This window comes from Delphinapterus leucas, chromosome 1, assembly GCF_059928025.1.
Source record: "Delphinapterus leucas isolate spDelLeu-1000000601 "Yukka" chromosome 1, BTC_Dleu_Yukka2, whole genome shotgun sequence".
Classification (NCBI taxonomy): domain Eukaryota; kingdom Metazoa; phylum Chordata; class Mammalia; order Artiodactyla; family Monodontidae; genus Delphinapterus; species Delphinapterus leucas.
This window is the reverse complement of record NC_143129.1, coordinates 30,366,445-30,379,736: the sequence shown is the minus strand read 5'-3', so window position 1 is coordinate 30,379,736 and position 13,292 is coordinate 30,366,445. Positions and strand designations below refer to the sequence as shown.

Here is a 13,292-nt window from a genome sequence, read left to right as displayed (position 1 = left end):
TAAACATGTATGGAACACATGTGTATCAGGCATGGGATGAAGCACTGAAGGTACAAAGTAGGGAAGAATGTAAGAAAAGAAGAATACAAGAAAACATAAGTGAAGTGGTATAAGAAAGGAATCCTGCAACAGAACAACAAAATTATAAAGATTTAAGAATGTTCCAATGTTAATATTTATAGATTAGGTAAATATTTTACCTAAGCCCTCTGGTAAAAGCCCAGAATGAGAGAACCAAAGAACCACTTGTGCATATTGACAGATGAGCTGGGTAACCATATACTTATTGCTTAAATCCATAAGACCTGCAAAGAGTTAAAATCTGTTGTTAGCTTTCAATTTATCAACCACAAATGAAAAATCAAGGCACTCAATAGTTTTCAAAAAAAGTAATTAATTACTTGGTGATTTTAAGCAATATGTATGTATTTTTAAACAAACTTAGCTTGAACAAATAATCTCCAAAATGCTAAACTAACTCATTGACTAAAATAGACACTTTAGGTACGTATGCTTCTATATTAGCTATACTTCCATTTATCTAATTTCAGTAGTCAGATTTTTACATTAAAACAAACTAGTACAGTATCATTATACAGGTTGTTCAAACCAGGCCTTTAGACGAAACTGGCTATTTTGTTTAAATGGCAAAACAGAGGAGAAAAATTACAATGACCGAACTCTATGAATAAAAACTTACATATAATTAAAAAATCTGAAATTCTACCATTAGTACACTATCTTAACAATCCTTAATCCCCAAATTTCCCAACCTTATTTAATCATCAGCTCATGGCACATCTAATAACATTCTGTAGCTTTTCATTAAAAAAAAAAAAAAAAAAAAAAAAAATCCCAGCATTTGAGAAATAATAACCTGTTTGCCCAGTAATCCATCTAATACATAGGAAATGTATTCTTTCTCGAAGTCAAGAAGTAAAAGTCAATGAAACACTCATTTATATAAGACAAATAGCACACCTCTCTCGGTGATCTCTTGGGCCTCAGCTGCAAAACAGCTTAAGACTATATTAAGGTTGCTAAGAAGTAAATGGCACTGCTGGAGAGACTGTATAGTTTGTGGATCGATGAAACGACACGAACCATCAAATAATGGCACACCTTTCAAGGATAAAATGTGAGATTAGTTTTGACACAGTACATCTGAATTAACTAAAGTCACAAATGCAAAACATATCAAATTCCTATTAACCAGAGAATTATTCTATATGAGATCTACAAAGACAAGCCTCAAATGACAAATACCCTCAAGGAATCTAGAAAGGCAGATACAAATACAAATTTTTATTTTTTAAAAATGTAGAATGAGACTTCCCTGGTGGCGCAGTGGTTAAGAATCCGCCTGCCAATGCAGGGGACAGGGTTCGAGCCCTGGTCCGGGAAGATCCCCCATGCCACGGAGCAACTAAGCCCATGTGCCACAACTGAGCCTGCGCTGTAAAGCCCGCAAGCCACAACTACTGAAGCCCGCAAGCCACAACTACTGAAGCCCACAAGCCACAACTACTGAAGTCCACACGCCTAGAGCCCGTGCTCCACGAGAGAAGCCACTGCAACGAGAAGCCCGCGCACTGCAAGGAAGAGTAGCCCCCACTCGCCACAACTAGAGAAGGCCCGTGCGCAACGACGAAGACCCACTGCAGCCAAAAAATAATAATAATTAAAAAAAATAATAATAATAAAATAAAAATGTAGAATGAGGTAAGCAATAGGTGAGCACAGAGGAAAGTGATATAGATTCAACTTCAGATTCACTAGAAATCAGTTATATCCATTAAATGCTTCTCCTTCAAATAAATCTTTTATATCAGGCATTTTACTATGTTGTTTTGTGATTATTATTTGATAAGAACTCTTTCTTTCACCGCCAGTCTTCAAAAGTGAGACAATGAAATTAAGACTCAGATAGAGACCTATTACAATATAATTGCATGCTTTCTACAATGAATGCACTGTAGACTCGGTTGTCCTCTCATTTCAAACTCAACGTTTAGTTTACAAATGCACTTTTGGGAGAAGCTATTTTAGCAGCTATTGGTTACATTGTTTTAGATAAGATTTAATTACATTAATAATTATGTGTGATTTGACCAGAAAACAAATACCTTAATTCTGAATACTTCCTCAAATCATTTGCTTTACTTCTAATACATTTAAAAAACTATTATGCTTTGTATTTTAATTATTCTTAGTTAAAAAAAATAATAAGCAGTAATAAAACTCAAAGCAGTAATAATAATGGTTAAGCTACCAAGTTCAACCCTGAAACACCACATTATGCTCAAAGCAAAATAAAAGCATACAATTTATGAACTGAGTCGAATTTATTTTTGGCCAAGCCACATGGCTTGGGGGATCTTAGTTCCCTGACCAGGGATCAAACTCAGGCCCCCACAGTGAAAGCACTGAGTCCTAACCACTGGACCACCAGGGAATTCCCAAGTTGAATTTTTTTTACATAACTTACATAATCAGCCCTGAAAACATTTTCCTCTCAAAAAAATGTTTTTTTCACCCTGATTCTGAATTATCAGGTGTTCCACACTTCAAATGTACAATGATTACTGAAATATTTAAAATTACTTATTTCATGTTTACAATTTCATTTAAGTACACCCTAAAAATACTATACAGAACCCCATGTACTCCTATCAAATTTTGTTGGTTTAAAAATCCTCTACTAGGAATAACTTTTTAAATAAGTCCGATTTGTTAATTCATCATGACATAATAATACTAATAACAAATACATATATACTTCTAAATAAACTTAAATTTTACTTTCATGTACAGGGCAATCATATATTACCTTTAACATTATTTTTGCACTAGTTGGGCATAATGGGCTAATATTCACAGAATACAGGAAAACTCAAAGTGTACAATTCACTAATAAACAAGACTAGATAATGACTAATGACATCTGTTAGTAGAAGACAGGTGATTGAGTTTTTGCCCTGCTATTTAGCTTCATAAATATTTTAAATGGAAAATGAATAAAGCTCAGAAGTTAACTGGCATATTCTCTTTACTCCATCATTAGCATATTTTATAAATTAAATGCCTATGATCAAAAGATAATTAAGCTATAATTCTGAAACTTGCTATTGTGGACATACCTAACATGCTGCCAATTTAAATGATCTGCTGAATTTAAGGAGAGTCCATCTCAAATTATCCATGATGATTGCAAAGGATTATATGAATAAGTAATATGAAGTTGACATTTTTCAATGTGGGATATTTTTACTGTTTTATTAAAGCTAATACATGCTCATTTAAAAAATAAACAAAAAAAAATAAACGATCTGTTGAAAAACCCTGTCACGCTAATGTAAAAAGAAATAAGTTTCCTTCTGGGACTTCTTTAAAGAGTTTGCAACTTCAAAATGATTAAAAATTATTATTGCTATATACTCAAAACATAACCCAAGATTAGTTTTTTAATATACTACTTACATAGTCTGTCAAATTCCTCTTTTGTGAGAACCGCTTTATTCCATGTCCATTCAAGAACAAAGCGCAAATTAGCAGCAGAATTTGGTTGTTCTTATTTGTAAATATGAAAGGGAAAAATAGAGAATGATTATTAATTACAAAAAAAAAAAAATTGGAAACTTTTCAGTGGAGAAACCTGACAGAAACCACCCTAACCAAGTGAGCGCCCTTAACATCAACATTAATGGAGACAAACTGGTAACATGTACCTTCAGGGTATCACTTCAGGGAGCACATCAATTTACATAACACTGCTGCAAAACTGTAAAATGTGAATCTAATCATGAGGAAAGATCAACAAACACAAACTGATAGGCAGGCTACAAAATAATACTGCCCATATTCTTTAAAAATGTAACTTTCTTCAAAGACAATGGCTTAAGAATTATACAAGATTAAGAGAGAGTTAAAAAGACCTGAAAACTAAATACAAAATATTCTGGATTGGATTCTGAATTCCCCCTCCCTAAAAATGTTACAAAGGACATTAGGACAATTAGTGAGATTCCAATAAGGTCTACAGATTAGACAACAGCATGCATCAATATTAGCTTTCTTGATTTTTATAACTAAAAAGTGTTTTTTTAAGTGAATATCCTTGTTCTTAGAAGGAATATATCGAAGTATTTCAGTAAAGAAGCATGATGCCTTCAACTTATTCTCAAATGGTCAGAACAAAAACAATGTGTGTGTGTGAAGTGTGTGTTTATAAAGAGAGTAATACACACAACTTGAATGAATCCCCAGAAAACTTTTGAGTGAAAAAGAGCCAATCCTAAAAGGTTACGTACTGTAGGATTCCAGCCATGAACATTTTTGAAATGACAGAATTACAGAAATAGACAATAAATGAATGGGTGCCAGGCATTAGGAATGGGGTGGCGGCCGGGGGCAGTAGGCATGGCTATGAAAGGGCAACAAGAGAGGTCCTGGGTGTGATATAATATTAGAGACTTGCCAGATCTTATCATTCATGGGGGTAAGGGTACACTGTAAATGTCTTACAACTGCACATGAACCTACAATTATCTCAAAATAAAGTTTAACTTAACCCCCCGCAAAACAGTGAATTGATAGTTTTAAAAATACGAAAGTAGTTTTTAATTGTTAAAAATCATAATCTTACCTTCTGTTATCCACCTTTTGATACATCCAGTCAAAAGTCCCAGAGAACTTGTCTGGATTGCTGCTGACAATATAGCTTCTAACTGTTCTTCCTAAACGATGTGTTAAAAAAAAAAGGAAGAAAAGAAAGGATATGTGATCAGAGACAGGCAGCAAGTTCTAGTTCAGAACACAAATTTTTAAAGGATTAAAAATCATTATGATTCACTAGGATGGCTATACACAAGGTAAGAAGCATTGGTGATGGTGCAGAAAATCCTCATACACTGCTGGTGGGAATGTAAAATGGGACAGCCAGTTTGGTCTGGTAGTTCCTCAAAATCTTAAACAGAGAGTTACCAAATGACCCAGCAATTCCACACCTAGGTACACACGCAAGAGATATAAAAACACATGTCCACACAAAAAGTGTACATGAAGCAGCATTATTCACAACAGCCAAAAATGAGAATAAACAAAATGCCCTTCAACTGAAGAACGGATAAATAAAATGTAGTATATCATACAGTGGAATATCACACAGCCAGAAAATGGGATGAAGTACTGATACATGCTCCAACATGAATGAACCTTGAAAAACACTGTGCCAAGTCAAAGTCAGTCACAAAAGGCCATATATTATTTGATTCCATTTGTATGAAATGTCTAGTACAAGTAAATCTATAGACAGAGAGTAGATTAGTAGTTATCAAAGGCTAGGAGAGAGAAGGGAGGAAAAGGAAGTGACTGCTAATGGGTATGGGGTTTGGGGGAAGGTGATAAAAATGCTCTAAAATTTAATGTTGTGATAGTTGTACAACTCCATAAATATACTAAAAACCAGTGAACTGAATGGTATATGAATTAAATCTCAACACTATTTTTTAAAAAAGCATTATATATCTCGTTTAGGAATCTATGAATTTCATTCGCTACAGCAGCAAAGACTTTTTAAAAAAGGAATCATATGAATAAATAGATAAGTTAAACAGGAAGAGGGAGCTACAATATGATAAAAATTCTCCAAAACTAAAAATAGCATGATTCTAAATGGAGATTCACCAGAACAATTTACATTAAAATAAGGGACAAAACAAGGATGACTGCTAGTACAATTATTTTTCTATGGTTTGTAGAGGTTCTACCAAATGCCATGAGAAAATAAAGTAATAAACAAAAATGGGGGGGGCGCGGAAAGCCTATATTTGCTGCTGGTTGCATACCTTGAAAATCTAAGATATTCTAATTTAGTTAAGTAGATACCAAATGAATATACAAAAATCAACTCCATCTAGAAATGAATATAGGGAAAACGGTCTACTCATAAAAATACTACAAAACACTTAGGGATAAAAACAGAAAGAAACCCACTAGAAAATAATCATAAACTCTTACTGATAGATGTAAAACAAACCCTAAATAATTGGAAAGATATACCATTTATACCTAGATGATGATAAAGATGCCAATTCTCCCTCAAATTAACATGTGGATATAATAAAATTCCCAAAAGATTTCCAACAGGAGCACTGGATAAAACCATCTTATAATTAATAAAAAAGAACTGCCTATGAACTTTCAAAAATTATAGATTAAAAAGAGACTGCATTACCAAATATCAAAGCAGTATATTAAAATGGTATAGAAATAGGCAACTAGATTTATGAAACAAGATAAAAACCTGGAAATAGAAGCCAGTAGATATGGACATATAATATCAGATAAAGGTGGTATTTCAGTAGCATGACAAAAGGTTATTATGGGTCCTGTTCCACAAATGATATAGCACAGCTGGACTAATCATCTGGCAAAAATAAAAATGTACCTTTACCTTATGTGACACACAAAAATGAATTACAGCCTTAAATGTTAAAGAAACATTTAGGTGCTAGGAAAATTTTTTTAAGCCAGAGCTATAAAATGCACTTGACTCTAAAAATATTATTTTGAATGTGGTAAGAGATACCATAAAACAGTGAAGAGCAAATGACGGGGGAAATATCTGTAAGATTTACGACAGGATAAATACCTACATATTTTAACAAAGAATTTCTATAAAGACAACCCAATAAGAAAAAAGGTAAAAACCTACAAATATGTAATCAACAGAAGAACAAATCCTGACAACAATATATGAAATTACATATATATCATCCTTTTCATGTATATGGAGGGATAAAGAGATACAGGAAAGTATACATATCAAAAAGTCCATATACCATACATACAACTAACAAATAATTACCAAGTGGACACTGATGAAACTATGGCCCAAGTCTAGATTGAGAATACTTCCCAGAAGCCCTGTCTCCTCCTACCTGATCAAAAGCAAATCCCACTCACTCCTCCCATCCCCCATGGTAACCACTCTCCAGCCTTTTGTAGCAATCGCTTTTTTTTTTTTTTGGCTGCGCTGGGTCTTCGTTGCTGCGCGCGGGCATTCTCTAGTTGCGCGAGCGGGGGCTACTCTTCATTGCGGTGCACGGGCCTCTCATCACGGTGGATTCTCTTGTTGCAGAGCATGGGCTCTAGGCGGGTGGGCTTCAGCAGTTGTGGCACTCGGGCTCTAGAGCGCAGCCTCAGTAGTTGTGGCACACAGGCTTAGTTGCTCAGTGCTCAGTGGCATCTTCCCAGACCAGGGCTCAAACCCGTGTGCCCTGCACTGGCAGGTGGATTCTTAACCACTGAGCCACCAGGGAAGCCCTAGGAATCACTTTCTTGCTTTTCTTTTTGTTTTACCTCTGTGTACGCATCACTAACCAATTCAGCTCAATTTGGTCTATTCTAGGAATAAAGTTTTAAAGAAGATACATGGAAAAAGTCAACAAAATGCCAATATTTGCATACTTCCATATACTTTAGTCAATTTTCTCAATTCAAATTATTCATGTATTATCTATATAAGTGGAAAAAACAACAAGGGTCGGATTAACACAAAATAATCACAGAAAACATTAAATGCTGTTTCATTAACATGGCTGAGTTACAGGTAATTTTTTTCTAGTTTCACTTTTCTTTTTAAAACTTAGATATCATTGCTTTAACTAAACTTGATAATGTATAATGGCAGCAGGGGTGGGGAGGAATCAGTATTAATTCCCTAAAGTAAAAAAATTAAATAGAGCACTTAAAGTGCCCAACTCCTAAGGATGATAAACAGTTCCCACACTATACTAATTTGGAGCCTTTGGCAGGGAAGGATAGTCAGTTTCATTTCCTGACCAAAGGGCCCTATGAGCAGGGCCACCAGGGCAAAATTTACCTGAGGTCTTTTAATAAATCTAATTCAGAGCTGCATAAAGCCATTTTGAATCTTGTGTTTTCAATTTTGTTTTCTTGGAGGGGAGGGGAATGGAAGCCCACTAGCTTAAATGCAAATGCACAGCCCACAGATTGTCCAGGGACTATTAGACAGAAGAGATTTCTTCTACACAACATATTAACAATTCTGCTAGAACATGCAACAAACAGATGGGCTAAAAAGATCACACTACTCGCAATGAACAAAAGAAGATTATGAACAAAACTATTTCAAAACCTCAAGCATCTAGAAAAGAAAGTGGACCTGTTGTAGAAACTGTTCAGGTTCCATTACTAAGGTGAGCAAAATTTGTTGGACCAGGTGGATATCAATTAAAAACAACTTCAGGCTGAAACAGGAGTAACTATTAGTCAGGTGTATGAAGAAACATTTTCTGTATTTGTACCAACATCCAGTGCTATGCATGAAGCAAGAGACTTCATTCCTGAAATCTGCGAAGATGATCAAGAGCAGCAGTTAGAAACGGGAGCAGTGTACACCGTCACAATAACTGAAATCAGAGACACTGAGTAATGGTTAAACTATATTCAAATATGACTGCAGCACTGCTTCATAACACACAACATGATCAACGGAAGATTAAACATCCCACTGCTTTAGGATTAGAAGTTGGCCAAGAAATTCAGATGAAATATTTTGGACGTGATCCAGCTGATGGACGAATGAGTCTTTCCCGTAAAGTGCTCCAGTCTCCAAACAGGCTTCTCTTAAAAAAAAAAATCCTTGTTACTTGTGTCTAAAAATGGAACATCACACCACAACTTTTATTTCCTACCCCTACATCATCACTGGGTCTCACTAAAACGATGGTAAAGAGTCAAAAAAGGTATAAATCAACAAGGACAAAGAAAAGAGAAGGGAAGGCATCATGGGATAAAACAGCTCAACACAATTTTTGAAAAGCAGTACTAAGCAGAGGAAAGGTGACTGACTTAGCAGTGTGAAGGAAACCACGTCCTAGAGTCCCCACAGAGGGGAACTATAGATGAGAATACAGCCAGTTTGGCTCTCAGAGTCCTATCAGGTTAAGTTCTTGGAGAATCCAGGTACAGAGGAAAGTGGGTGAAAGAGTGATCAAACATGGGACTGAATACAGGCAACGGGTTCAAACTTAGTATCTAGAACAGACAGTCCCCACCCTTCTGTTACCCGGCAGCAAAGAACTGTGGAGCCAGCCTGATAGATCTCTGGAGACACTGAATAGCCCCAGAAAAAAAATCTGCGTTTCTCAACTAAAATGGTGCACATCCAATCTATCGTCCTAAAGTAAAAGATACCTCTGGATGAACTCTATCCACACAAAACACGCAAAAGACAGTTTATAATCTGTTACTGACTCACTTAACGTATGAAAAGATAACTAAGAACCACCAAACATTTAAGGATAGCCACCAGATCAGAAAGACTACAGTAATAAAAATAACTCCAGAGAAAATAGAGATAATTCATGGAACTAAATAAAACCTGAAACATACATAGCTAGGAGAAGATATTTCATCCATAAAATAGAACAGAATACTATGAAAAAAGGATGATCAAAGAGTAAGAGCTCACAGAAATTTTAAATTGGGGCTAAATTTTTAAAATCTAAAAGAAAGAAAGGAAGATGAAGAAATCTCCCAGAAAATAAAATCAGAGGCAAATGAGACAAACAGTTGGAAAGCAAAGATAAGTTAACCTAAGATCAACTTAGACAGTCAACATTTGTCTAATGGGGTTCTCTACAGAGAGCAAAAACAAACTGAAAAGAAAAAATTAAGGTTGTGTGAATGACAGGCTAGGCAAAGGTTTTTGGTTTTTTGTTAAGGCCATCTGGAAACTCCAGGGAAAAACAAAAGTTATATAAGAAAATGTTTATGTAGATATCCACAGTCAGTTCCTCATCTACAATACAACCAACTGCAGACAGAAAACATTCAGGGGAAAAAAATTCCAGAAAGTTCCAAAAAACAAAACTTGAATTTGTCGTGTGCCAGCAACTACTTATATAGCATGTACGCTGTACTAAGTACTTTAATCTAGAGATGATTTAAAGTACTTGGGTGGGTGTGCATAGGTTACATGCATATACTATGCCATTTTACATAAGGTACTAGAGCATCCTTGAAATCTGGTATCTGTGGGGGTCCAGGAACCAATCCCTCGTGGATACAGAGGGACAACTGTACATGACTGCACAGTGAATATTTGCTCAGTACAGTAATATAAAAGGAGAGGGGGGAGAGAAAGGAAAAAAAAATCCCCTAATAGTATTGAAAATTTCTCTTATTTCTATGAAATTAGGCATTAAATTCCAACTGCAGGTGTTAAATCACCAGCAGCAATATTTACATTTCGTCTGATATTTAAAAGGCTCTTTTCCTAACAATTCATTATGTTACATACCTGCAGTTATTTAAATAACTTAATTCCAACACTACTTGAGGGGAAAGTTAATAAAACATTTTCTCCTTCTCCACAGGAAAATGACCTGGGATTGGTTTACTTTCTTTAAGCACATTTTACTAGCAAACATCAAGTTAAAATAAATGTGAATTGTAAGTTATCACCAGGCAACACTGTTGTTTTTTTTTTTGGCAACACTGTTTAAGAATGTCATCTGACTGGTAAAATGTACTGGGGCTATAAAAACTGTGAGTGGATTTTACAATATTTTTATTTATATATCCATTAGGAAATTAAGATTTTGGCTTCCACGACTAAGTCTGACTCCCATAACTGTCTTGTGTTTTACAGGAACTTGGAATCTTCACTAAGAGGCTTTCACAAGACACTTGTTTCTATAGAGCACTGGTTCTCAAACCATCACAAATCACCTCAAGGGCTTATTAAGATACGGACTGCTGGGCTCTACTCTTGGAGTTTCTGATTCAGTAGCTCTAGGGCAGGAACCAAGAACTTGCATTTCTAACTAGTTCCCAGGGAAGCTGATATTGGGAACCCTAATTTGTGGCTATAGACTTTGAGATTCACCTAAGTCAAGATGGTTTCCACTCATGTGGTCTCATTCTCTTGCACCTAAGCTGTTCTCTCTGGGGGCTAGAAAATGGCCCCTCGACTGTTATAATGACTTCTACTCATGACATGCCTGATGCAGCCATGATGTGTTTCCTAGCCTATAGACCTGGTGGCAAGTTAGGCCTATTGGGTCCTACAAGTATGAATTTCAAGCCAAACCCAAGAACCACAGCTACTGACTTGCAGAGTTGGCATTATATTACTTAATCTACTTTTTTAGAAATTATCTAATAGATTTTTGTTATAATAGAAAGCTAATAACACGTGATCCAAAAGAAACAACAGAGTTAAAAATCTCTCACCTGACTTAAACTGGAAGGTTGAATATCAATAAGTCTTGGTGAGAGAAGGCCAGCCGCAAGACATCGATTGTAACTATCGGGAATGACTTCATTGAGAGATGGTCCTGATTTCTTTAAAAAAGTCAAAGTCTATAATAGATTGATTAATATCAGTCACTATTCAATTCAAATAATCAAATTTAAGAATAACTAATAAACTCATCACCCTACTTTACACTTAACATTTTGAATAAAACTAAAAGGCAATGAATGAAAATTGTGGAAGACTACATTTCTGTACTTCTTGCAGGGAAAAGTGCTTATAGGTTCTTGAGGTAACCAATGCTTGCTAGTTACAAATAATACTACTGATAAGGGTATTTTAAGTTGTTTATATGTAAGGTAACCCTATTACCTTCTATAAAGCTGACAGACTTGGTAACAGATCTTAACAAACTTAATACACAAAAGAAAAATCTTGCAGTTTATTCCTCTTGGTCTAATGTGAAAGAGATCTGATATGAAGTATAAATATGGCATTCATCCACATCTAGCTGATTATCACTTAAAGGGTCTGCCACTTTGTGTTTTCCTGGAAAAGTATTTTCAACATACAGTCATAACCCACTCTGGGCCAGTCACTGTGCCACTGTGCTAGGTATCTTCTTTGCATTACTTCATTTACCCATAAGCTTTCTGAGAAGGAAGAGAATTAAGAGGATGGATAAAAAGGGATGCAGTAAAGCACTGCTTTACTTTTGGCTGGGGTTCAGGAGCTAACACCCATATAAAGCTGCTAAAAACATCCCAATACCTTAGAACCTAGAAGGTTGCCGTCAGTAACTGATGCTACTAGCTGCTAATCTCATAAACCTAGCAGAAGCTACCTTTTAAGACGAAACAATAGTTTATGTAAAGTTTAAATCCATGATCTGACTTCAGTTCAAGAAGAAACACTGTCCAAATTGTCATTTGTTACCTACCTCCTTCTGAAAACCACTACAAGTTATATGAACAACTCCTGAGTTTAACAAACAAGTGGCATCTAAAAAAAAAAAAAGATTAAAAAAAGTCCACTTACATATTATATTTGGGATGGTATTAATACAATAAAATTTATCCTAATAACAGATTCTTAGGCAAGGTATGGAATTACTACATACAATAAATTTTTAAGTAATTTGTCCATGTATTTCTATCCTAACAAGATACCAAACCTTATCACAAGTGTACTTAATATGAAATAGTTAATACCTTTTCTAGCAAATTCAAAATAGTGATAATTTCTCTATAAAACATATAAACACTAAACTTCTTGTGTGCATATATCAAGTTAACTTCCTAACTTATCCATATATTAACTAATAACAATGAGAAATGAACAATACACTATACACACATATACACACAACACAAATACAAACACATACTCTTGCATGTTATTTTTCTCAAAAGGTAATGTTAAAGAAATACATACCAAAGTTGTAAGTGCTTGGGTTAAAAAACTGCTCAGGAGGTGGATATGAAGGAGGAACTCCTCGACTTAAACTTCTCTCATGTACTAATATATCCAAGATGTAATGTGAAGAAGTCCTACTTACAACAGAATCCAGTGACCACAATGCAAAATAAGAGCAATTATGTAGATATTCTCCTGATCTAAAAGAAAATTTTACACAATTATTAAGTCAATGAACTGCTACACATAAAATTCCTATATATGTATATATAAATAAATACATACATATATACATAGAGAGAGAGAGAAAAATCATACCTTAACGAATCTGGCATTTGTGCATGATACCAACGATTTATGTCGAAAAGCCCCAAATATATAGAAGGCTTTCCTTGTCCATATATATTCACCTGCCAAGTAAAGACTGAAACACTGGTGTCAGGAGACAAAGCTAAAAGAAAAGAAGATAATCTTTAAAAATAGAATAAATAATCTCAAAATAAATCCCCCAAATAAAATTAGAGCAAGACTTTCTCATAAATTAAGAGGTTTAATTCATATTTGATTTGATTTGTCAAGACACATTTCT

General features: G+C 34.9%; 1 protein-coding gene across 10 annotated transcripts in view; it reads right to left on the bottom strand.

Annotated features, from left to right (window-relative positions):
* The window catches only part of AHCTF1 (AT-hook containing transcription factor 1), an 80,846-nt gene that overhangs the window by 37,916 nt on the left and 29,638 nt on the right, over positions 1-13,292 (bottom strand). For 9 of the 10 annotated variants that reach the window (XR_016392166.1, XM_089907614.1, XM_089907620.1 and 6 more), the window contains 8 exons: positions 13,022-13,154; positions 12,722-12,903; positions 12,228-12,289; positions 11,266-11,394; positions 4,646-4,736; positions 3,481-3,570; positions 982-1,122; positions 201-305 (listed from right to left, as the gene is read on the bottom strand). Coding sequence is in view for 9 of the 10 variants with exons in the window: in XM_089907614.1 (XP_089763740.1) it covers positions 201-305; positions 982-1,122; positions 3,481-3,570; positions 4,646-4,736; positions 11,266-11,394; positions 12,228-12,289; positions 12,722-12,903; positions 13,022-13,154 (933 nt within the window). In the remaining variant the exon portion in view is untranslated. The remainder of the gene's footprint in view (positions 1-200; positions 306-981; positions 1,123-3,480; positions 3,571-4,645; positions 4,737-11,265; positions 11,395-12,227; positions 12,290-12,721; positions 12,904-13,021; positions 13,155-13,292) is intronic. The other variant, XM_089907609.1, reaches the window with a different exon arrangement.